This window comes from Anser brachyrhynchus, assembly GCF_964034855.1.
Source record: "Anser brachyrhynchus genome assembly, chromosome: 2".
NCBI classification, from domain to species: Eukaryota; Metazoa; Chordata; class Aves; order Anseriformes; family Anatidae; genus Anser; species Anser brachyrhynchus.
Window position 1 is genome coordinate 142,378,447 of NC_137695.1, and position 27,230 is coordinate 142,405,676.

General features: G+C 38.0%; 1 protein-coding gene across 5 annotated transcripts in view; it reads right to left on the reverse strand.

Annotated features, from left to right (window-relative positions):
• The window catches only part of ANGPT1 (angiopoietin 1), a 210,174-nt gene that overhangs the window by 85,408 nt on the left and 97,536 nt on the right, over positions 1-27,230 (reverse strand). For all 5 annotated transcript variants that reach the window (XM_080579477.1, XM_080579478.1, XM_080579476.1 and 2 more), the window contains 2 exons: positions 12,056-12,211; positions 8,012-8,133 (listed from right to left, as the gene is read on the reverse strand). In XM_080579477.1, coding sequence (XP_080435603.1) covers positions 8,012-8,133; positions 12,056-12,211 — 278 coding nt within the window. The remainder of the gene's footprint in view (positions 1-8,011; positions 8,134-12,055; positions 12,212-27,230) is intronic.

Here is a 27,230-nt window from a genome sequence, read left to right on the forward strand (position 1 = left end):
CCTGTGGCTAATTTTTGCATCGCTTGAACTCTAACATTAAACACAATGCCTTTATACTCTGGATTTTTTTTTTTATTTTTTTTTTTTTGGTGTGTGTGTGTAAGTCTTTGAGCTTTGTAAGACTAATTAGTGCAGTTAGCAGGAATGGATGAAAATGTTCTGATGGAATTGTTTTTAGTCATAAAAAATTGTTCAACAAAATAAAAAGTTCTATGTTAATTTTATCAGTTCAGCATTTTTATGCTGAAATATTTTATTTATCAGCATTTTCATGGAAAGTATTTTTTTTCTGATACACTGTAAGTTATACTAATGAACTTTGAATAGGAACAAGATGGCCCCTGGACACAGTCTGTGATAGAATGGGTGCTAGATGTGGCCACAGCATGGTGTAACATCCTACTTACTATGACAACGTTACCCATCTAGTGGACAAAGGGAAAGCAGTGGATGTGAGCTTTCTGGACTTCAGTAAAGCTTTTGATACTAGTATCTCTCACAGTATCCTTCTGGACAAAATCTCCAGCATACAGCTAGACATGTACACAGTATGATGGGTGAGCAACTGAATGGCAGGGCTCAAAGAGTTATAGTAAATGGGGTGGCGGGGTAATAGTAAATCAGGCTGGTGACCATGCACTAATGGTGTTCCCCAGGGCTCAATTTTAGGACCAGTTCTCTTCAAAGTTTTTATCAATGACCTGGATACAGGAGTTGAGTGTAAACTAAGTTCGTAAATTACACTAACTTAGGTGGAGCCATTGAGTCTCTTGAGGAGAGAGAAGCCTTACAGAGAGATCTTGATAGATTAGAGCACTAGACAACTACCAACCATATTAAATTTATCAAGAACAAGTGCTGGATTCTGCACCTGGGATGCTGTAATCTTGGATGTCTGTACAGACTGGAGGACAAGTGGCTGTGGTGGGATCTGAGAGTTTTGGCTGATGGTAGGCTCAATATGAGTCAACAACGAGCTCTGGCATCCAAAAGGGACAACAGTATTAAGTGCATCAAGCACAATATAGCTAACCAGTCAAAAGAAGTGACTGCCCCACTACACTCAATGTTGGTTTAGCCTCACCTAAAACACTGTGTGCAGTGTGGGGCTCCACAATATAAGAAGAATATAAAACTATTAGAATGTGTCCAAAGGAGGGCACCAAAGACAGTGAAAGGTCTAGAAGGCATGATCAATTTGCATGTCCAAATCTAAATTATTTCCATATCTGAATGATTTAATGTATCAGACTGTCTGACAGCCACAATATGCACATTGTGTTATTTGTTTCCCACCGTAGCCTTCTTAAGACCACAGTAAGTGAACCTGTGGTGATGACAGCCTTATTTGTAGCAACACTGGCCATGTCAAGTAAGAAGGAAGAAGCTGACAATGTTTAGAGCTTCCCTGTTTGGCGTCTACAGAGACAGACAGCAAGCAGATGTTTTACAGCTTTAGCAATAATACATCCTAATATTTATGAGTGGTGTGTCAACAACATGTGGTGGAAAGATGGGAGTGTCACAGCACATGGTTCCTTTACAGTTTTCTATGTAGATTAAAAGTCTTGTTATTATAAACTGCAAAACGAAGCTATTTTAAGGAATGCATATGCATTTGTGCAATGATCTTTTCATATCCACAAATCTACAGCAGATAAGAGTAAGTCCTGAGGATAGGACCACTCCCTATATTCCTGAGAGAAATCTGTAACAACTGTATTTCATTTTGTTTTACTAAGAATCAGTGAGAAACCTTTGCTCAAAGCTCTAACAAACACAAGCAAAAGCTTCACATAGATTGGAGACGTTTGTACTGGCCTGTTACAAAAGGAAGAAATCCTTAAACAGCATGAGAAAAGCTGTTCTTATGGCCTTTGACTATAATGTGGCCAGAAATCTTCATATGTATTATTGTTACATAAATACATATTGTAGCTCATTTAAATAATAAAAAGTTCTAGAAAACTAATTGATACATTTTTAACATGTTGAAATCAGCTACAGAGATGTTTAGATTTTTTAAATGGTTGTCAGACTACTCCATTTTCTCTTTCTTCTTTCCACATTGAATAGTTTCTAAAAGCCAAATACCACAAAGAATTAACTTTGCTGATTGATTTTATCAAAATTTTAAAGAGGCATTATGAAGGCAGATTTAAAGTGAAAATATTTCTACTAGTTTTCATTAACAACTGTTACTGACATAAAAACATACAGAAAGCCAAAACAAGGCTGTCTCTATACCAATTAATCAATCTGTAAACATTGACTGAAATTGTTGTACAACATTCTTCGATAACACTTTCCAGTAAAATGGCATGGACATGATGTAGTGACTGTCTCTCTTTTACTGCAAATTTACCGCATAATTTTCCTATGGGTTTGAAAGCATTACAGACATAGACGGATGAAGCAGTCATGGGAACTACAATACAATACAAATAAATCACTATTTACTCAAAGAATCATACACACACACACACAAATATATACACACACACAGATACATGTACAGTATTATAATGCAGCCTTCAATTTTTGGGGGGCAAAATCAGGCATGTGGGGAACAGAATGAAGTTATGAAAAACAGATGTTGTTAACATGGCTAAATATTATATTATCCATTGGACAATGACTCCTTCCTTGGAATTATTAGCTAGAAGACATTTAAATATAATGAAACAATAACAAACCCCTTTAATTTTCCTCAAAAGTAACCATGTTCCACTAGGTTTTTCAAGCTGGGAATGTATTTTCAACAAACGATATCATAGAATCATTAAGGTTGGAAAAGCCCTCCAAGATCATCTGGTCCAACCATCCCCCTACCACCAATGTCACCCGCTAAATCATGTCCCTAAGCACCAGGTCCAACCTTTCCTTAAACACCCCCAGGGATGGTAACTCCACCACCACCCTGGGCAACCCATTCCAATGCCTGACTGCTCTTTCTGAGAAGAAATTTCTCCTAATTTCTAACCTAAAGCTCCCCTGGCACAACTTGAGGCCATTCCCTCTAGTCCTACCACTAGTTATCTGTGAGAAGAGGCTGACCGCCAGCTCCCCACACCTTCCTTCTAGACAGTTGCAGAGAACAATAAGGTCTCCCCTGAGCCTCCTCTTCTCCAGACTAAACACCCCCAGTTCCCTCAGACGCTCCTCACAGGACTTGTGCTCCAGGCCCCTCACCAGCTTTGTAGCCCTTCTCTGAGCATGCTCCAGGGCCTCAATGTCCTTCTTCTAGTAAGGGGCCCAAAACTGAACACAGATCTCGAGGCGCGGCCTCACCAGAGGAGAGTACAGTGGGACGATCACCTCCCTGGTCCTGCTGGCTACACTATTCCTGACACAAGCCAGGCTGCTGTTGGCCTTCTTGGCCACCTGGGCACACTGCCAGCTCATGTTCAGGTGAGCATCAATCAGCACCCCCCAATCCTTTTCCTCTGCACAGCTTTCCAGCCACTCTGCCCCAAGCCTGTAGCATTGCAAGGGGTTGTTACCCCTATGTTACCTTTATTAGGATATAAGCCAGTGGGATGCTTTGGTGCAACTATGCTGTGTCCATCTGATACAGATAAAGCCCTCTGATAACACTGAAGAAAGTAGAAAGCCAGTACAGAAGTCAAAGAATAATTTCCAGTGAAAAATACTATCATTTTGAAAGGTGATGAAGTAGAGCATGTAGAAAGCACTCTTGTAGCTCTCAGGGGAGGAAGGAAGTCTGGTTTAGACAATCTGCCTTATAAGGTATGTAGTTTATTCACTAATCCATTCCAGACCATGGCAGTTTAAGATTTTTTTTTTTAATCTTTGTTTTCAGAGACTTCAGTTTAGACATGTGGGAAAAGGATATAGACCAGATCGTAGAGATGGACATCTTTTGCATTAATATAATCTTTTAAGAAATCTGGATTTATTAGAAATACAGATAAAACCATTCACTTCGTTGAGCTCTTCAATAAATAAAGACAAGGAACGTCACATTAGAAAAATTTCTTTGGCTGTACATATATGTTTTTCTTGAATTAAGTACATATGGGAAGATAAACAGGTAGAGAAACACATTTGACTACAAGAATGATATTTTCTCATTAGGATAGCTGCTTTGTAGTTGCTTGCATATGAGTGAATTTTTCCTTTTACTGTTATGTATTGACTGTTGATACTTAAGTAGGTGGTCTTATTGGTTTAAGGACATTTAGAAAAAAGAAAAAAAAAGTATCCCCATATTCCTAAAGGCCAGTGAAATATTTGGTTACTGAGACTCACTATTGCAATCACAAAAGTGTAGTGAAAAAAATGATTATCTTTTTCAGTACATGCAACATCTACAAATAAAACTCATATAGTGTTTCCTCATCTTTTACACAGTCAAATGGTAATTCATCATTCTTAAGTATACGCCTTAGGATACGATAGTTCTTGTACTGACCGTTAGTCTAGTTTGATTTTCTGCAAATTCGAGTTAAAACTTACTTATGTTTAAATTTCACTTCCACTGCTTAATGCTGGAAGATCCAGAATACATTATATTTCTCCTCTTTATTCACTCAAATGAAACAGAAAAATTTTCCACACTTGCATATTAAAATAAATGGCACACAGTAAGTTAAATGCAGCTGGGTACACCAAAAAAAAAAAAAAAAAGACTCAAGCACTTAAGCCGAGAAATCTTTCAAGAATAAATTAAAATAGCTTTTAAAAAGCTCTTGTGGGAGAAAAATATCGCAGTGTAAAACCACCATTTACATTACAGTGGGTGGGAACCCACAAGAATAAATTATTTATGGCATGAGAGCATTCAATAAAAACAAGATACTGGGGCAAATGTTACTCTACTTATGCTATGAAATATCTTTCACTTCAGTGGGATAAAAAGAAAAAAATTGGCCACTCTTCCCAGCAGAGGCAGGAAGTAAAGCATTTAAGGCCAAGAATAGATATATTTCTAGACCATGCATTGGTCCCCTGTTGATAAGCAGTGCTCATTTTATTTCAGGATAATATACAAATTACTGTAGTATATCAGCAATCAGTTATTATAATATTTTACATTTCTTTCATCCAAACTCCAGTTCTTTGAAAGTGATTAGGATCTTTATTTTATATGGAGGGAATTTTAGCACAGAGATAGAAATGATCTGCCCAAAGTACACAATCTGTTTTGATTACATTTTGGATTATAACAGTTCCTGCACTCATTCCCACCTACTGAAAAGAAAGGCTCTTTGCAAAATGTTTACAGTCCATATAGGCAACATGGATAAAAGGAGTTCTCTAATTTATTAATTTGAAAATGATGTTATACAGAGGGATTGTTCTACATATATATATATTGATATTATACATTTTAACTGCAGACAACTACTGAACACCACCATCAGGTAATCTTTAAACAATGTTTAAATTTAAGCAAGCTAAAATCATTGGTACGTTCATTAACCTATTATCTCCTGTGATCTTAAAGATTTGTCCCACAGTGAAATTGACATATGCATAATTGATTACAGGATCAGGACCTTACAAGACCAAGATTACACCGTTTTTTTGTTAGGACTAGATGATGATACATTAAAATATGAATCATCAGCTGCTGTAATCATGACACTGTCCTCTCCCTAATTTTATCAGTCCCAAGGGCACAGATAGCAATGAAACCTGGAAAGTCTTTGCTAGGTTCTTGCTTCATTATAATGAAACACATATACCTATACTTATAAGAGAAACAACTGGATACTAAATGTTGCTCTTTAACATACCCCATCTCCTTTTCCTCCTAAATACCAAGCTAGACCATACTATCATGACATAGATCATTTCATCATAATGTCAGTCAAGTCAAAGGTCAATTTAAGTCAAACTTAGTTGTTTACTGACATGGCTTTACAACCTGACACGTTGCTAAGATAAATAAACTCAGATTAAGTACACAAAGCATCACATAAATGACTCAGTCTCTTGATCAGTCAATAAAATTTTGATGCTAAATAGATTACAATAGATAAAAATACAAGTATTTACTTAAAAACAAATCTTTGGGTCAATTCAAAATTGAAATAAAAAAATGAAACAAACAAATAAACAAACCACCCACAAACATTTAGGGGAATTATTTAATCTTACCCCTGTTTTATAAGCTGTAAACTGCCAGTTTTCATAACCAATAGCACTCACTGTATATTATTTTACCAGCTTTTCAGCTAAACACATTTCTTTATAATGACATATTCTATTTGTCATCACTATGTGGTTCTTTGCCTTCTTTTCCCAGCAGCTTCATGGCATTGTTAGTCTGCTTCACGTATAACCCAGGGAAAAGTCGTTCCACCTCAGTCGCTACTGATTCACGTCCAGCAGCGGCATTTTTGGCAAACAATCTGATCTCAATTTAACGAATCCACTACACCTTAGTGCACGTACAGGCTGCTTCAGTATCTACCTCACATACAAAGTCATTTGCTCTATTTCAGTGTCAATTATAGCATACACAGGAAATGCGAACCTTTGTTCTAGTCAGACTTACACCACAGTTATTCTTTCTAGAAGAGAGCCTCCCTGCTTAAACATGGCTGTTACAGAGACAGCAATAATGACAGCAGGTCTCTAGACAGGCAACCATGAAAGGAGATGGCTTTACGCCACTGCATTGGGTGTCTGTGTCCAAGTTTTGGACATGGGGCTTGAGGGAAGGAGTCTGATGGAGCCTCTGTAGGAAGAGGCCGGGGCTGCCCTTGAGGCTGGGGCTACCCTATGCCAAATACAGCCAGCTCCAGCCAGTTCCACAGCAGGGCACATCTGAGCCCAGCAGCAATGCTGGTGGTGTCTCTGGGACAACATATTTAGAAAAGGCAAAACCACCACATGGCAGTGAGGAAAAAATGTGAAACAAACAACCTTGCAAAAAGCACGGTCAGTGAAGAAGGAGGGGAAGAGGTGCTCCAGGTGCCAGAGCAGAAGTTCCCTTGCAGCCCGCAGAGAGTGGTGGAGTAGGCTGTCCCCCTGCAGTCCATGGAGGACACCACACTTGAGCAATCTTATCGTGAAGGACTGCAGTCCAAGGGAAGGAACCCTTTGAGAGCCAGGGAAAAGCATGAGGAGGAAGGAACATCAGAGACAAACTCTGACAAACCATCCCCCTGTGCACACCCCTGTTCTGAGATACCAGGCTGCAAGTGCAGGGGTTTCAGGTATTCCCAGAGAGGGGCCCAAACCTGGGCTTTAGACTGGTTCAGCCACTCAGTTCCTTGTGGCGCTACTTGTTTGGATGGTTTGGGTGTGCTGTCAGTGCATCAGCTGCTACGCACCCCAGTTTAGGAGCTAAACTAAGCCACTGTTGATGTATGAAGTTAGCCTCACAAATGCTGAATCCATGGCCTTTGCAGGAATCACGAAAATACTGTAGCACAGAAAGGGAAACTTCACAGCTTGGTAAGTTATGTGCTGCTGAAGAGTTGGTGTATTTTTATTTTTCCTCTCTTCAATTTCAGCATAAATCCAACGTGTTTATTGTTCACTTATTTTCTAAATAAAGCATGGCTCCATGAATGTGATACAGAATGAAATGTTATACTTAGTCTAAAGAGAGAGATTCCTCTTGGATCTTCGTGTTCATTAAATTTAGATGCACTTCTGAAGATTTTCTGTTTTGTATAGATTTTTAAATTAGGTGATGATATCAAAATTTATTCTAGTCTGCTTAAAAACGTGCATACAAGTTATCCTTGTTTTTCACTAGCAGAAACTATAGTCGTATGATTGAATTGTCATGAAACAAATTGAGACATGAACTTACAGTGCAAACAAAAAGCAGTAAAAGTCAACTTGCATTTGTCATAAGGAGCTAGCACAGTGTAAGTTCACACCCTAGCTCTTTTAATCATTGCATAAATATTACCTGTACTTACCATATTTGCTTCTTCTATTCCATCGATTGCTTGGAACAAAGTATGCACAGACCACTTTATGATGAATAGAGAAAGAGTTTAAGAGATCAGCTACTCATTCTTACCTGTTCTTCTCATGAATTTTCAGAATTTCATGCGTCTGTTGTAGCAGCTGTTTTTCTAGCTTGTATGTTGACAGTGAATTTTCTAGTAGCTGAATTTCAAGTCTGGATGTTTGATTTAACACCTTAGGGATAAATTAGAAACATTAATGTTTATATTGTCCTGGTTGTGTTGCTATAGCAACATAAACATTAATGTAGTCATTTCACTTTGATTTGATGATTTGTCAGAAATGACCTTGATTTCTAAATCCTTTTTTAACCTCAGCAGCTCAACTGGTGCAAATTAACTCAATCAAGCTACACTGATATGCAACAGCTGATAATCTGGCACCCTGTTTGCTGTAGAAAAATACTAGGCTAGCAGAAGAGGGAAAGGTGACTGCCAAATAAGCTTCATTTCACTGGGAAGAACAAGAGGCATGCTTCAAACATGCATTCCTACAAAGCATGCTTAAACCAGAAGAGTGCAAGAGCACTTGGATTCAAGCCAAAGTGTTGAATCCGCTGTTTTATGGATGGAGTTCCTACTTTAGCTTTCCCCTGAGATCTCTCTTGTGTAGTGTTGGCAGAAGTCTGGTGTCTGCGTATGTTATCGCTACTTGCCCTCTTACACAGATTTTTTAGAAGATGAAGGCTGTGATCTTAAACGTTGCTTTATGCAATTGTCTTTCACCTTGGAGTTGGTCTGTATTAATAGCACAAGTTTTAGGAGGTACATCAAACCAAAAGAAGACTTTCAACTAGATGAAAGGGAATAGATGCTAACTAAATAGTTCAAAAATGAAAAAAAAAAAAAAAAAGCAATATCATTAATTAATGATGGTTGATTTTGCTGGTATATCATCTTTCATTATATAAAGTCTGGACAAGTATGTATAAATAGTTTTCATAGCTATGTGTACTAACGGCAGCTGAGATGTAATCACTTCTGGAATTGAACATGATTCCTCTTTAATGTTAATGGAACCTATCAGACCTTTCTGGAAAAGCCAAGAATCAGTCTCATCATAGGATTACTTAGTATATAGTAAGATTTTCTCATACATGCCTAATAGGAACTTATGTTACAGAACATGAAAAAAAAAAAAAAAAAACACCTCTCGATCTACATAGTGTCTTAATTTTGTCTGAAACTCTTGATGCTCACAGAGCAACTAGAATTGTCCTTTTTATAGAATACAGTGATTGAAAAAAATGGAATTGATCAGTATGCAGCTCTTTTGTTGTTTGAGATGGATACATCATCACCACAGTTTCAGAGGGACCTGGCAGGAATTGATGGTTTACTACAAAGGTTGGCAAGGGTTAAAGGTGACAGGAAGGCACCTATAGATTTCCTAAGAGTACACATCTGTGGAGCAGCCTACAAGATTTCAGTGCAGTTTCAGGTGTAAAAGAAAGTCTAAAGGGAAACTGGGATTTTGGATAGATAAGTATTTGGGAGGGTTCAGCGAGATTTAAGGAGCAGTAGGCTCTGTATCTTGAGTCCATCAGTCTCCTTGTTCTGGTATGAATATTACATATTACAGGCAGTAATACTACAAGTATTACAAGTACTACAAGTGCTGCAAGTACTACATATTACAGGCAAGAGATCATGGACTGTCTTTCTCAACCTTATATCCTGCGGACCTTCACATCTTTGCCAACATACTGTGTTTATGCGGCAAGGTTTTGACAGCACAGGGGCTGCAGGGGTGGCTTTTCTGAAGAGTCCAGGAGCTAGCTGCCCCATGTTGGACATAGCTAGTTCCATGTTATTCCAAAAGGGGCCCAACACTGGCCAGAGCTGAGCCAATGAGTGATGCTGGCTGTGACTCTGTAATAACATATTTAAGAAAGGTTAAAAATGTTGTACAAGAGTAGCTGGGAAAGAGGAGTGAAAGAACTAACCCTGAAGACACCAAGGTCAATAAAGAAGGAAGGGGAGTAGGTGCTACAGGCAGTGGAGCAGAGATTCTCTTGCAGTCCATGGAGAGTACAATGATGACACAGGTTGTCCCTCTGCAGCCCATGTAGGACTATGCTGGAGCAGTTATCCATGCTGCAGCCTGTGAAGGAGCCCATGCCACAACAGGCTGATGTGCCTTCAAGGAAGCTGCAGCCCATGGACAGACAATGCAGGAGCAGACTCCTGGTGAGAACTGCAGCCCGTGGAGAGGAGCCCATGTTGGGAGAGGAGGTCTGGCAAGAGCTGAAGCCTGTGGGGAACCTGTGCTAGAGCAGTCCACTCCAGAAGGACTGCACTGCGTGATATGGACCCATGGTGGAGCAGTTCTTGAAGAACTGCAGTCTGTGGGAGGGACCCACGTTGGAGGAGTTCATGAAGGACTGTATCCCGTGAGAGGGACCCCACACTGATAGTACTCACTAACTTAATCTGTTATTAGTTGGCAATAAATTACATTTATCTTCCCCAAGTTGATTTTGTTTTGCCTGTAATGGTAATTAGTGCGTAATCTCCTGTCCTTATCTCCACCAACAATTTTTTTATCTTACTTTCTCCCCCTGTCCTGCTGAGGGAGAGGAGTGGCTTAGTGGTCCCTTGGCAATCAGCCAAGGTCATAACCCACCACAGCCATGCAACTGTCTACCTCCATCATTGCCAACAGGAGCAGTTCACCTTCTGGAGCCACCTGCACCACTCTTTTCTGATTACTAGTAGAGCCAGGGGCTACAAGGACTTTCTCACACTGCTGAGAGGGGCAAGGTAGGAGATGCTGTCACTGAGTTGGAAGTCAGAGCCAGGACTGCAGCAAGGTGGATACCCACTGGTAACTGAAGCATCTTTTAAATTCTTCAGCTATAAGTACAGAAGGAGGAGGAAGTTGCTAGTGGTGCCTCTACCATGAACTGATTCCTCAATGGGAAAGTGAGACATCGACAATGAAAGTTACCTGCTTGGATGAGGGAACAGCAAATGAGTACTCAACAATTATAACTATGTAGGTCTCATAAGTCAATATGCCATCTTTTCAAATTTGTGGTAATTAGAGCTTAACACGTTACTTTAGTTGGTCTGCTAACTGAGATGAAGGAAAAAAAGGAACCTGCATAAGGCAGTGTAGCAACAGCTTGTACCTATCATTCCTATCTAGAGATAATTAAAGCATCTGTCTTTCATAATTGCTGCTGTTTTTCAGTGTGCTGTAGTGCAGTTACATAATAACATGGTAATGATATTGTAAACGTGAGTAAAAGCATTATTATCTCTCAAGAAGTACACATGCTACTGAAACAAACCAAATATATGCAATGAGTTAATTTCTGCACTTTAAATGAGCAGCGAATGCATTTCAGCTGGTAACACAGCACATGCTAGGAAGATCAAGAAGAACTCAGCAAAAACTGGAAAAACAAGTATGCATCTTAAACTGATAGAAGTAGTCAAAAGGCAAAAAGTTGTACATATCATTGCAATAAGCCCAATATGAAATTGTACTCTGCATTATGACAGTGATATGCTTGCCATTTGAACCAAATAAGTGATTTTGGTGCTAGGAATCTTATGAAGATAGCTCTTTAAATTCATGCAATATTATACAATTTCACAGTAATAACAGATATAGAGTGCTTTATAAAGAAGCTTGTCCCTCTCTCTCCACAGTGTAAAAGCTACTGATTTACATCACATTTCAGCTGGAAACACCTTGTAGAAAGTAAACAAATTTCATAATAATAATAGAGGCAAATAATAATGGAGAAGAAAGGCTCTATTTTAGCCTTAAACTCATTATTTAACTTGACACTTGTATCATTCACAGCTGGTAACTGAGATAGTTATTTAAGTCAAATGATTTAGTTTCCTGGCCTGTCGAGCCTGCCTTACACACACAAAGCTAAATATGCCAACCAAATGAAATCAAAGACAGACACATAAAAAGTGTCAGCCATCGCTGCTGTTTGTACCAATAAACACAGAGTGTGTATGTTTCTTGGAGCCCTGTGTTGAAAAGTTTTGTTTGGTGATTTATTAGAAAAGAAGGAGGATGGCGAAAGTTCTCTGCAATTAACAGCTTTTAGGAAACTGCTTCGGGAACATACCTGGGTTTCAACATCCGTGAGTTTTCTCGTCTGCTCTGCTGTCTGGCTGAGGAGGCTGGTCCCTATCTCGAGCATGGTGGCGGTGTGGTTCTGCACAGCATTCTGCTGCAGCTGCACCATCTCCGATTTCATGTTTTCCACAATGTAGTTCTCAAGCTGTAAAACAGAAAGGGTTGTAGCTGTGGTATTTTTACCTGTTCAGGCCTTCTGGTGACATAAAGATGCATAGCTGGCATTCTTGCCAAAGGCAGAAATTTCAACATTTTCAGGGGGAGTTCTGCTGACCCTGTGACCAGAATATGGACCTGACTATTTGGGTAACCCCTTCCAGTCTCTGAGTCCCCATGTTTTCCCAAGTATCACAGCCTGCTGGTATAAGCTGTACCAGATCCTGCCTGCCTCCATGTATGTCAAGATCGTAACAAGTATTTCTGGTAAAGATGTCATGGCAGTTCCAAAATGCCTTCCCAAAAGAGCAAAGTTCACCACAGGGAAACTCCAGATCCTACTGGTGCGTTGTAACATGCTTGTGAGTCCTTACTAGAAGAGATCTTACCTACCTTTCCTCACAGTCATTCAGCAGCATGATTTGTTACTGGGTTAGATTCTCACATACTGTTCCACAAACTCATCAGTGAAAGCAGCTTAGTGTAGCTATGTCCTCAAAATTGTAAAGGAATCGAGACAGTGTCACGAGAATAAGAGAAGGAAGTTGTTCAGCAAAAGACATAGAAAGCTACTTTGTTCCTTTGTTTGTATTGTCTCAATACTGTTTGGCTTACTTTTACATTCAGTTGAAAAGAATCTGAATTAGGACTCTAAATAAACCGAGCACTCCCAAGGAAGGGACAATTTTTGCTTATGTTTGCTTTGGTTAACATAGGCAGAGTACTTTCCTTCTAGATACTTAGGCCCTGGCTCTGCCATAAAAGATTAAAAATCCATGACTAGTCTACATTATGATGAGATTGTTTCTTACACATCTAAGTGTTATTCTGGCATCTTGTTTGATGTGCTCCACAAAGTATTAACACAGAGAAAAGTGGCTTGGGACATTGGCTGCAATACATTCCACTGAAATCAGCAAGAGTTCAGCCAATTTACACCCAATGAAGACTTGGTCCTATGTTTCCTTTTGTGGCTGATCATGTTTTTTTTTTTTATTGTTAGCTGATTCCAGACTTAAGCAACCACTCTTTACCTAATAATTTTAATCATGTTGAACTTGCTTCTGCAGCAGTAAGCATGTTTCACTATGAAAGGTAAGCTGCACAGCTAAATAGTAAGAACCAGATGGAGTTGATTTAAAGACTGAAGAAAGCAGGAGTCAGATATACAGTGTGTGATTAATAGGAAGGGCTACTTTCATCTTATCTGTAAGCATTCCTGTGCTGATGGGTAACTACTGTAGATGTTCTGATGAGCCACATCAGCTGAGCTTACAAGAGATTTCTTACAAATTTGATCATTTATGTGCACCTCTTATTAGTTTTAAAAGCATTTTTACAGAAAAAGAGCACTGCCACACTCTAAGGTATTTTCTGAATGAGTAAATTATTTAATTATTTTTTGGTTTTGTTTGCTTGTTTTTTTTTGTTTTTTAAGCCCATTTTTGGAGAAGCACTTAATGAAGCGCTTAATACACATGATGGTGAAAAACAAAGTAGAAGTCCTAGTTTCAGACCACAAAAATGTTTGCTTGAATTCTCAGGTGACCACTCTGGGCTAGAAACCTGCAGAGTGTTTTAATTGGTGGGGACAAGTTATTGTTGAATATCCTGATAAGTATTTAAATGAGAGTTAACAGCCAAAGAAAACTCTAGGTTCTGCAAACCAAAGTCTGCAGTGGATGTCTCCATTTTCCACTGCCAGTGTAAGTTCACTGCTTTGTTGTAGTTTATTACTGAGATGTTACAGATATTAAGCTAGTTCAAGGGAGATATTACAAATCTATCATATTTCTATGCCATGCTTTTATGTTCAGAAATATTCTGCCTGTATCTCTCTTTTACATCAGATATTGTATTTTTAGCCATCCTTTGTTTCTTGGTGGTTTTATAACCAGTAACTTTATTTCTACATATTCCTTGGTTGCAAATAACCCCTGTGGAAGAACCCCAGAAAACTGGATGGTTGCTCTTCTCCACACTCTGATTCAGATACTGGAACACCTGAACAAGAAGTTCAAATTCCTCTCACAGCATTCAGCTCCTGATAAAACACAAGTTTTATTTTATTTGGCCTTCAAGTTCCGCCCATGATAAAATACCAACACATCATAAATTTCCTTATATCTGTTGTCTTCTTTTTTTCACATAGGACCATAGCACATAAGTGTTGTGGCTGTGCAGTACATGATTTGTTAGTCTGCAGCTTTCCGAAACTGCCTCACTTACTGTATGTGGGCTGTGTGATGCATGTTTGATATGGATGTCTGGGAAAACCTGTGCAAAAATATAGTGGCTATACTTATTAAACATCAGAAATCAGAAAATTTCACACATCAATAAAAAGAAATGGGTAAAAGGATTTAAATGTAAAAAGACAAAACATATTTATAATTCTAACTAAATGCTTTGCTTGTTACTTTGATAAAACTACAGAAAGATTTACATTTGAAGTATATCACTGCATCTGTGTGGAGCTGCTGCAAGTTTTGCCTAGCAGGAACACAGGCATAGATTGAGGCATATTGTAGTCTAGCACATTCCCCATGGTATCCAGTCTTGGGCAATTGCCCTTGGTTACTCACCCCTAAAACACCCTGTGGTTTAATCGGAGACTGTCTCATTATAACAACAAAACTGATTTTCCTGTTACAGAATTACTCATTAAATGCTTTTGTAAATATTTGGTGTTCAGTAAACTGCCACAATAGTTTCTGTGAGCACATCTTAGGAGTACCAGGAGCTGTTCAATCAGTCAGGGGAGAGTGGAAGGAAGACTAAAGTAATGTAGAGGTTCTGTTACGTTAATTCCCTTTCCTTTCTTTGCCCAGTTCTTTTAGTTTGCTTGGTAGATTTATTGGTTGCAATACTGGCCCTGCTAAAATCAATGGCAAAATTCCCATTGACTTCAATATGCAAAGATTCCACCTATTATTTTTATTGCAGGAAACCAGCATTTACTAGGTTCATTACGGCAAAGCACACAGTTTCATCTGAGCCTTGCCTCATTCAGAGGCTTTGTATTGAGTTTACTGAACCTTAGACTTAGCTTTCTTTGTGATTAGTTAACAAGGATAGCATCCATTTAACAGGTGATAAAAAGATCCTTGAATGCTGGCTTCACAGAAAATAAGTCACACACAAAAACCCATTCACAGGAGTAAATCTAAGAACGCTTAGGGTCTTAAGTCTTCTTGAAAATCTATTCATCCTATAATTAAGTTAAATCAGTTTGTCCAGATATTCTGCATTAAACAGTAAATATATCTTTTCAGATGAATCTTTGTACATTTGGATTTTCAAATCCTTATACTACTCGTACTTATTTCAATTGCTTTTTGGAAAAGTGAAACAGAATTCTTTTCTGCATTCTTTACCCCCCATCTCACCCTTCCCACTGTATGGCTTTCTAGTGTGCATTGATGTCCCTGTTATTAATTCGGCTGCATCTGCTTTCAGTAAGACTCATAACATTGTACAGGAGTTTTCAGTAATGAAGAATTACTGGTGGGATGCATAATAATGTTATAACATTCTCCAAAATAAAACTGTCAGAAGGTTCAGTGTTATTGTTTAATAAACATTCCAGAGGATTATGCATTAAAAGTATCTAGCTTTTTCTGGACAATGTTTATTGAATAATCTTCATAGAAACCACCCAAACACTAACAGAACTATTAAAATGGAAACTGCAACTTAGTGCCTAAGTAAATGATAATGGTTTGTGGCAGATGGCTTATAAATAAAATAAGAGGTTTTTCTTTTACTTTGATCAAATACTGTTGGTCCCATGTAATTATATCATAAGGTCTGCTATGATATCCAGATGACATTAGGCTTTCATACAATGCATTTGCACGAGAATGCAAGTTAAAGTAACAATAGACTGCTTTCCCTCTCCTACTATTAATCTTATAAAACACAGCATTTGTAACAGTAGAAAGACAAGAGACTAGTGACTTTTTGTAAGGTGTTTTGTCGTCTTGCTTACCATACCAAAAGATGTACAGTAATACTGTACTAGCAAACAATGAAAGCTCATTTATTCTTTCTCAGTTTGTCTGTCTGAGGGGGGATCATACCTCCTCATACCAACAAAGTGCCTCAGGGAGTCAGGTTTAAAAACAGCATTTGCAGTAATATAGATAATTGTATTTTATAGATACACAAAGAGCCTTAGTGGGAATAAGCTGGAAGAATTTCAAATATACGGAATACCACAGAATTTCTTTGAATTTTGCGGCAGCCAAAGGGGTTAGGAAGGAGTTTATCACTGAGAAAAACAATCCTATTGCTGTGGTTTGACCACAGGACACCTATTTACCATAGGATAGTTCAGTTGGAAGGGACCTACAATGACCATTTGGTCCCACTGCCTCACCTCTTCAGGGTCAGGCAAAAGTTAAAGCATATTAATCATAAAATGGTTTGGGTTGGAAAGGACTTTAAAGATCATCTAGTTCCAACACCCTTTCCATGGGCAGGGACACCTCCCACTAGACCAAGTTGCTCAAAGCTCCATCTAACCTGGCCTTGAGCACTTCCAGAGATGGGGCATATACAGCTCTTCACTGGACAACCTGTGCCAGTGCCTCACCACCCTCAGAACAAAGAATTTCTTCCTTATATCTAATCTATATCTACCCTCTTTTAGTTTAAATCTATCCCCCCTTGTCCTTTCACTACACTCCCTGACAGAGAGTCCCTCCCACCTTTTCTGTAGACATCCTTTAGGCAATGGAAGGCTGCTGTAAAGTCTTCCCAGAGCCTTCTCTTCTCCAGGATGAACAACCCCAACTCCCTCAGCTTGTCTTTGTAGGAGAGGTGCTCCAGCCCTCTGATCATCCTCATGGTTCATCTCTGGACTCACTCCAACAGGTCCATGTCCTTCTTGTGCTGGGGGCCCCAGAACTGAACACAGTGCTCCAGGTGGGGTCTCATGAGAGCAGAGTAGAGGGGAAGAATTACCTCCCTCAGCCTGCTGACCACACTGCTTTTGATGCAGCCCAGGATATGGTTGGCTTTCTGGGCTGCAAGTGCATATTGCCAGGTCATGTCATTTCTCCTGAACCGATACCCCCAGGTCCTTCTCATCAGGGTTGCTTTCAATCTGCAAATCGCCCAGCTTGTATTCATATTTGGGATTGCCCTGACCCAGGTGCAGGATTTTGCACTTGGCCTTGTTGAACCACATGTTATTCTCACGGGCCCACCTATCAAGGTCCTTCTGGATGGCATTCCTCCCTTCCAGCATGTCAGCCATGCTGTTCAGCTTGTTGTCATCCACAAGCTTGCTGAGGGTGCACTTGATCCCACTGTCCACGTTGCTGACAAAGGTGTTAAACAGCACCCGTCCCAACACAAACCCCTGAGGAACAATACTCATTACTGATCTCCATTTGGACATTGAGCTGTTAACCACAACTCTTTGAAATGCAGCCATTGAGCCAATTCCTTAACCACCAATTTGGTCTATACATCAAATCCACGTCTCTCCAATTGGAGACAAGGATGTCATGCTGGATAGTGTCAAATGCTTTGCACAAGTACAGGTAGATAAAGCTGTAACCTTTTGTAGAGGGCCATCAGGTTTGTCAGGCATGATTTGCCCTCAGTGAAGCCATGTTGGCTTTCACTTATCACCTCCTTATTTTTCATGTGCCATAGCCTAGTTTGCAGAAGGATCTGCTCCATGATCTCACCAGGGACAGAGGTGAGACTGACTAGCCTGTAGTTCCCCAGCTCTTCCTGTTTTTCCTTTTTAAATATGGGTGTGATGTTTCCGCTCTTCCAGTCAGTGGGAACTTCACTAGACTGCCACCACTTCTCAAATATGATGGACAGGGGCTTTGGAACTTCATCCGCCAGTTCCCTCAGAACCCACAGATGTATCTCATAAGGTCCCATGAACTTGTGCACCTTTGGGTTCCTTAGCTGGTCTCAGACTTGACCTTCTCCTACAGTGGGAGGTTCTTTATTCTCCTAGTCCCTGCTTTTGCTTTCTGGAGCCCAGGCTATGTGGCTAAAGCACTTGCTGGTGAAGACTGAGGCAAAAAAGTCATGGAGTACCTCAGCCTTCTCCATACCCTGGGTGACCAGGTCCCCCATTTACTTCTGGAGGGGGCCCACAATGCAAATCAACCATTGGTAAGCTAAAGTGAAAACTTCAGATGGCTGATATACAAACTGGACTCACAGAAGAGACTGTTGGAGTATCTGGTATATGAAGCCTTCACAAATAAATCATAGCTTATCAATTACACTTTAATATCTGTGGGTTTCAATTCTAAAAGGAGCCCGAGGGGTAACACAGCAACTCAAAAGTAGCTGAACAAATATTTAAGAGGAGAATTGGCTGTAGAAGGTATATTTAACCATTTTTTTTAATACAATATACCCAAACTTTTAGCCTTAAGGCAGCAAAAAAGCTTTCATTTTAAAATCATTCCTTAATGATAGTAGTTTATTTGCATATTTATTCAATATTTTGTACTTGTGTTTCTTAATTTCTTACTTTCTGTAATATTGTGACTCATAATTTTGATTTATTACTTAGATAACTTTTTTTATTTTAACCCTAAATCACAATGATGTAGTTTTCTGAATTCTATTCTAGCAGAGAAACAATGACTTGCAGAGTGTATATATGCTCCAAACCTCTTAATGCTGAAATTAATATATGCATTTCTGAAGTGAAATGTTCATACCATTATTTTCCCCAAACCTAGTCTTCTAAACACTTCAAAGATACTTTGCCTTTGTGAAGACCGAACCATTGGCATTTCATATGTTTACTATCTGGCTATAAAGCATAATTAATAGAGATTTACAATAAAACTGCCATCAGGAAAAAATGGTGTTTGATAATATATGTTTAATTTATATCCTGCATAAGATCTATGTAGAAAACTGTGAATGTATCTTCATATGTACGGCACACCACCACAGATAACCACTACTTGTTTCGTTTAGTAGGGAAAACCACAGCTGCATTCTTGGCATGCAGAGGCCAAACAGTTCCATTCAGCTGAGTGATATGTTCTGTAATCCCGGTGACTTCCTCTATACTGATACTTGTCCTCATGGTGGTTGAACTTGGTTTCATAGCAACCTTCAATTGCAACCTTCAGTTAAATAAAAGTTTATTATGAATGTAGAAGAATCTTTCAGCTACATAATATATAAATATACACATACATAAGGTTTTCCTTTCAGAAAAACTAAAAGATGACCAGGACCAGACAGTTTTGTCAGAAGAAATCAGGCATAACGAATGTAAAAGATTATTCCAAAACACATGAAGTAACCTTTCTCCTGCATCCAGCATCAGTGAATTGTCAGCAGGAATTTTGTCTCTGGATCTGAATGCTGGATTTCAAGAAAGATGTATATTATTTTGGGATAGTCTTAGGAAGATGAAACACATCTATAACTCCAGAAGACTGAAAGAATTAGGAATGCTTAGCTTAATAAAAAAGCTAATAGGAAAGTAAATGACTACAAGGACATAAGGATGCAAAGAGAAAGAGAAAAGAGAAAGCTCCATATCCATGAAGCTGCAGTAAGTGAAGTATATCTTTTGCAGTTAGGAGAAAACTTTTCTAACAGTATAGGTAATAAAATACTAATTGGATTTTTTTCTGGAAAACTGTGATAACTCCATCGCTGGAGTTTTACTTTTAAAAGAATGCTTTAGGTAAAGAACAGGCGTACTAAGTAGTATTTTATGGTTCTTCCTTATTTTTCATTCCTCTATTTATTATTATTATTATACTTCAGACCTATGCTTACAGACTTAACATACGGAATCAAACACTATAATAAAATCTTCATTGTACTGGGAAGAAGTTTGGAATACTCATCTCCTAATAAAACTTTTAGAAGGAAGTCAATAAAAAAGAGGATTAAAATTATTTATTAAAAACAACAAATTTAAAAAATATACTAAAATAAAATTATATAAATAAGAGGGATTGTTCTGTGCAGACCAAATCAATAAAATCAGTGAAGTCACTGAGGATGTTTTCTGAATGCATGTATATACCTCAATAGGGATGCAGTCTGCAGACCCATCTGAGAAAGTATTGTGTGAACCATCTCTGCAACCATAAAATAGCAGCTCTTTGTTGTACTCAAGTTACTTCTATTAGGCTGCTTTAGAAAAGACAGTCTCTAAAAATCAATCAACGTGTGGATACTTGAATGTGTCAGTGGTGGCTTGGCATCTCTGTACCATGTTCTGTTACACAGGAAAGTACATAAAATGTAATAGGTAATAATAGATAATGATGGTGGAAAAATGCTTTACATTGTATGCTATCCCACTGGAATCCTGGGAAACTGGAAACAAAAGTATTTTTATTAAGCACTGTACTTAATATGAATAGAAATAGTCCTTGGTATAGCAGTCAAGACATATAGGGAACACAAAGTTCTTTGTTTCAAGACACCAGAAGACCTCACTGGTTAGACTTACTTGGTAGTATAATATTTAATATATGGATAATTTATGGAAGCAAGAAGGTTGAGTTTCACTTCCTCATGAAGTATCTGGCATATTGAAGACAGTGTATTGACTTAGGCCAAGTATTGATTTTACTGGCCTGATAATTCTATCTGAGCTTTGTACTAAGGTATCTTCAAGCAACCTTTCCAATTTGTTTTCAAAGTTTTATAAAAAACATTCTAAAAGCTTTCCTTCTTTCAAATAAAAAAACTAAAATCAATATAAATTGAATTTATTTGTCATTTCAAATGTGATTAATTTCAGTTATTACAAAAGCAAAGAAAACACTTTCAATTTCAGTAGCTTTTATATGAATATTAGATTTCTCAGTTTTTTAATCTTAAAGCTTAATAAAGTCAATAAGCAGCATAACTGAGAATCATATCAAATATTATTAAATGTTCCCATAAGGAAGCTACTTATAGCAAGCAAATTAGAACAATATGTTCTTTTTTTCTACCGATTAATAATATTTCTGGTTCAAAGAATTATCCAGTTTGATGTTAACCTTTACAAATCTTATACAGGGTCAACCATATTTTTCTTTCCTAATCTAACTTTCCAGGACACTTAATTCTATAAGCTAAACTCATTTATGATTATACAGTTGGCTGCAAACATGACCTATGCCCAATACACACTGGAGGAGAAGGTATAGTTGTAGAAAAGGCAATGTCTGCCTTCTTGCCCTAAACAAATAAATGAACCTCTGGGGGAATTTCTTAAAAAATATTTTTTTATCAAACTGTGAAACTAATTAATTTTCTTTGGCGAAGATACATTTAGTTAGGAGCAATTTTCAGAATGACTCATTTTGTAACAACTTCTGTGTAGCAGAACATTTAGACAACTTCTGGGTCATTCCTGTAGAAGAACATATGGCTTACAGTCAAAATTAGCTTCACCAAAGTATCTCCTTACTACATGATATAAGGTTCTTAAAAAATGTAGTATTCAACTGCATAAATGGTTCTGGTTGCTATAACGCACTGCCAGCTTACAGCTAAACTTTCAGTGAACCTGCGAAGCTGTAGTATCATTTGGAGTCTATATATAACTTTTTATTTGAGTTATAGGAGGTAGTATAATGTTTTAATATTGTATTACTAATTTATTTTTAATTCTGCTTGGTTTCTTACACTCATCACTATGACATCTGAGCATATTGTTGGTATTCTGTGTATGAAACACTTCCAAGAATGGTTGCGAGATTAAGACTAAACTGCATAGCTTTCTAGTCTGCACAAGCTTTTTCTTTCTGTAGTGGCTGATATAAATATCATAGAATAGGAATCTCTATTCACAAGAAGGTCTTCAGCTCATACATCCTCTCTGATGAAGAAATCACAAACCCATTTTATTCCATTTGTCTATCTTTCCTGTGTAGTAGCTTCCTTGGAGAATACCCTTCTTCTGTCTTTCATCAGTGCGTGATATATGGTCTCAAAGTCAGCTGAAGCCCCTGGACATTGTATTATGATGACGCCAAAAATCTACAGTCATAATTTTGGATCTTTATTGATTTTGAAATCATAAATGGGAAGTTTAGATTAACTAAAACTACCTTGAAAGTACTGTAATTTCTGTTCATATGGAGCTACAAGAATGCAAGGGCCATCAGACACCTTCCCTACCATTCCAGGCAACTACTAAGCCAGAGAGATCCATAAAATATGCACTCCCTGTGTCCCACCAGCCTTAAAGCTCTTGGCAAAACTCATTATCTGTGTACTATGTATTCACATCTCTGTGTATGCTTGTATCATAAATTATCTAGTGGTGAGGAAGAATGAAAGCAATCTCAGACCTTTTGCTAATGACAGAGAATAATTCAGGTTTCCCAAAGTTTCAGTATTACTGGAAATGTAAAGCTTACTCTGGTAAGGTTTTGCCTTGCCCAAAAAGAGAGGAAGAGCAGGCCCACTGTTCCTTGTAGCCATGATTATTTTTGTGCAGCTAACTTTAGCTCAAAACACAGGGAAAACTGGAAGCAGAACACATCTACAGTCACAGTGTGGTTCATGGTCTGCTATGGTCTGCTTGAGTGCAGAGTGTGCTGCCACCAACTTGTGACTCTCAGTGACACCTTTGACAAGCTAAGAGCAGCTGAGCAGCCATGTTGTTTGTAAGCAGATGAGATTCCTCTCCTCAGCATGTATTAGCTTTTTTTTTTTTTTTTAAAGGAGTCCTATCCACACTATATTGTACATATTGTACATATATCTTCCGTATTGAAGACTGATATTTTTGCCTATTGGTACCTAATATAGAAAAGAGCTAAGCCTATACTTGCTGTAAAATCCTTTCCCCCGTAGAAACCAGGGAGGTAGCATTCTTAATTCTGCTGAAGTACTTTAGCCTATCAGCAATTAATATCTAGGCAAGGGTTTATGTATTCTCACATGCAGTATTTATGTGCATAGATTTACATGAGTGTATACATAATAACTGCTTTAAATTATGGGTTATAAACGTAGGTAGACAGCAATATTCATTTGTGTCCTATAAAGTTTGGCTATATTTATGGTTTTTAACTTTTATTACAATAATCTGGACACAAGCAGTTTAATGATAGATGTTCTGGATACATGACAATGTTTACCTTAGTTTTACTACAGACATTAAAAATGATATTGATACATCTCTGCTGGAATCACTTTATAATTTTAAGGCACAAATAAATGAAATCTCCAGAAATATCTATAGCAATAAACTAAGAACTTCAGTTTCCCACAGCACTATAAAAAAGTTAACCACTAGTACAAACTCTAACACCTTTTCTTTCCTTTCATGAAATTCTATATATACCCAGTAATCTCTAAGTGCCTCCAGACATACCTATAATTCTCAGTGTTATAATGAATGTATAACTAGGCTTAGTGGGGAGGTGGCCCTGCCAAAATATGCTCAGCTCCAGAAAACTGGATTCCTTCCTGTGCTGATGGAACAGATTGCTTGAAAATGTGGCAAACAGTGAGTTTACATAACTAAATAAACTTATTGCCAAATACTCCCTTCCAATTATTAGAATGAGAAACATGCATAAAAATCTTAGATCAAAACTGTCACATATTTAGTTTATATGTGCATATATTTACATATATACACATACATGTATGCATATATAAAATAGAGTGCGTTCCACTAAATAGATTATAAAATGCCTATTTTAGAAGCATCAATGGAAAGATCTGAAGTTCACAAAAACATAATGAAATATCAGGTAGTCAAATTAGCTTGCAGAAAAGACTATGAAACTTAATAAGATAAAATTGCCTTGGTTTATCTGAAATGGCATAGTTCAAGAGAGGAATTCTTGTATGGTTTTAATAATTGTATAGAAAGATAAGACCTTTCTTATAGGAAATAAGTGAATAGCCAAAGCATATATAACCATTTCTAGTCTGTCTCTTCATTAAATTCCTCTTGGGATTTTGAAAGAGAACAATCACAGGTTTCCTTTAAGTGAATGAGTGTTAATACAATCTCCTTCCCCACCAGTTGTTGGAGTAAGATTCAGGATATGATTATGGGGATCAATTCCTTGTCCTGCATTTAATTCATGAATGCACAGTGCCTGAATGGGAAATGCAAAACTGCAGGTTTCTTTAGAGAGTTCAAATAGCAGGAAAAAGGATTCCCATTAGCTGCTAAAGGAATGTTCATACTGGATATGCAATGATAAGGAGTAGAATCAGTTTGTTCTGTACTTAGCACCAACCACAAACTCAGTCGTAGCTACAAGAAAACTAGGTTGAAAATCTCTTATCTTACTGTAATACTGCAGCATAAAAAACATGGTCCAAACATATTTGAATTTAAGGAAAATATACAAATTTAAATGTTTTGGAGATATTCCTGCACTTAAGTCACTGAAAGGGAATGATGGAGAAATATTTCCTCTTAAAGCCTGGCTTCAAGAGCAGCATTTTTTTTTTTCCCCAGGACCTGGCAAGAATATGCCCTTCTACTTCAGTTTATCATAATCAAAGCTCTTCCTGGAAGTCAATGTTATTGAAAAGTATTTTTCAGTAAGTCATGAAATCATGAGCTGAAGTGGGGGGGGAAACTTTCAGTTTTCAGTTTCCTATCTGCTAATTGCTTGTCTGTAGTTTCTCTGGCTGATGAACACTTCCTATTGCTGTTAACAAAGACAGACAAATGGATTCATAGATAAGCAATCAAATATGTATGTACATAAGCACACGTGCAGAACAACAGAGGTAGTAGACTACAGAGGAAGAGGGGCATGTATTAAAAATGGATAGCAAGACAAAGGGAAGGACAGTTTTTATGCAGCAATATATCTGGTTTTACAGGGAAAGACAGAAGCCATCAGACATTATTCCCAAACGTTATCCCAAATATAAACAAATTAGAAATAATTAGACCCAAATGGCTTAGGATTCATGCATGCTCAATACAGGTTCAAAGAAAGCTATACTAAAAGAGAAGTGGATTTTTTTTTAAATGAGATCCTGGCTATTTTGTCCTAGTAAGAAACTGTTTGGATGCCTGTGATGTATCCTTTAGAGAACCCAAATATGAATATTGTCCCAGTGATCAGGACTAAGCTCCCAGGCGTACTGTCACCCGCCACTGCTCCTGCATTCCCAGCAAGGCGGCAAGGTTGGCTGTCAGACTTGCGCTCTCACTGATTAAGTTGCTACTTTTGCTAGTAAATTTCAACACAATATCCGTGTGCCTGAAGTGATAATGATCACAGTCATTTCCTATTTGTAATCCAGGAACATGTACTGGCCCTTGCCCTGATGGAACTTCACAGTTCACAAACGCAAAGTGACAGTCTTTTTGACATGATTAATGTAGTGAAAACAGACCAGTGAGTCAAAGATGAGACAAGCCAGTTATTTCAAGTCCGTCCTTCACTTAGATCTTGCATGAATTCTTAGCATTTATCATTAGTTTTGTTTTCTCGATCTACCTTCTACAATGCTTTTAATTTAACAATAAATCCCAAGTAGACCATGTGTAACAATAAGACTAATGTTTTCTTGCCAAGTAAAACCTCATTCAGAAGGATGGTTTTGTAATAACTCAGAAACATTTACAATATAATCAAAAATACATTGAATAAACCAACATATCACAATAACAGGACTATTAAATGAAAGGAAAATATCTCAAGCCCTTAAAAAATGCTGTAACTCTTCAGAATCAGAGATGACCAGAGCTCAAAATCAAATACAGATATTCCTAAACTTTAAAGTATTCAGATTCAGGATTTTAGTTCAATCTCATTTTCATAATGATAACCATGTGGTACTGTTCTTCTCTCTCATGGGTAAGGAAAAATATCTGTTGCACTGATTTTGTAGTTGCAGTATATAAATGCAAACATTCAGGTCATTAGCTTAACCACATGTGCAGAACATACAGGAATTAGGATAACATTTCTCATGACTACAGCTATTCAATCTAAAGAAGAATTGACATCAATAATGCTCATATCTATCACACTTTGTACTGTAATAGCAGAGAACAAAGTGCTCATGAATCCTGAGGAAAGTTTGGCAGCTGTTTCACTGAGCTGTAGGTCGCAATCACACTAATAGCTACACATTCTGCCCATTAGCTGGCAATAACGTTCATGCCCTGTAGTCAGAACATTATAGCATGGCAATTTCTTCAGTACTGAAAACAGATGAAAAATCATGTCAAACCTTAAAAGAATGCTGTGACTGTAGCTCTAATCATATTCATATCTGTTGCTCCCAGAGGATCCAAGAAAACTGTACCAGTTACTGCAAAGTGCATCGGACCACCCCCCCAAACTGCAAGTCCCCGTGCCCAGGCCACAGAAAACCTAGGTACAAGCCACATAAAAATCAGGCATAAATGTTCCAGGATAGAGGTTTGCTTTTGCAAAACACGTTTTCTTTAATCCCTGTTATTGGTGCTGATTGAAACAGTATCAGTCTAACTCTATGCCATGCCTGAGGGCCTGATTGTGTAGGGGACCAGAGTACTGGAGCCAACAGAGCTGTACAAGAGACCTGCGGGGTTAGAGGCCAGGAAATCCCTGATTCCCCCTTGCATCCCTGTATCATCTGGATCTAATTCTTTCAGTTCAGGTAGCACTGTGTTTCATTTCCATGCGGTGAAGTAATGTGGGTTAGGACACATGTGGATTTATCTCTGGAGAAAAAAGAAAAAAAAAAAGAAAAAAAAGATCCTCTACTGGGATGAGACAGGAAGGTTAGATAAAGTCTGAAATCCTGACATATTAAAGTCAATGGACGTTTTGCATTTACCCTCAATTTGGCCAGGATTTCACCTCCGAGACTTCAGTTTTCTTTTTGACTTTCAACTCCATAACAGGTCAAAATATCTTTCCAAAGTGAATAAGAATGCAATTATTTTAATATTAATTAGCTGTCTGCAATTCTAATCTGCTCTGAAACTAAACAACAGGATTTGTCATTTTACCATAAATCTATTAACATGCTATTCATGATTATTTTCTTGTGAAAAGGATGCT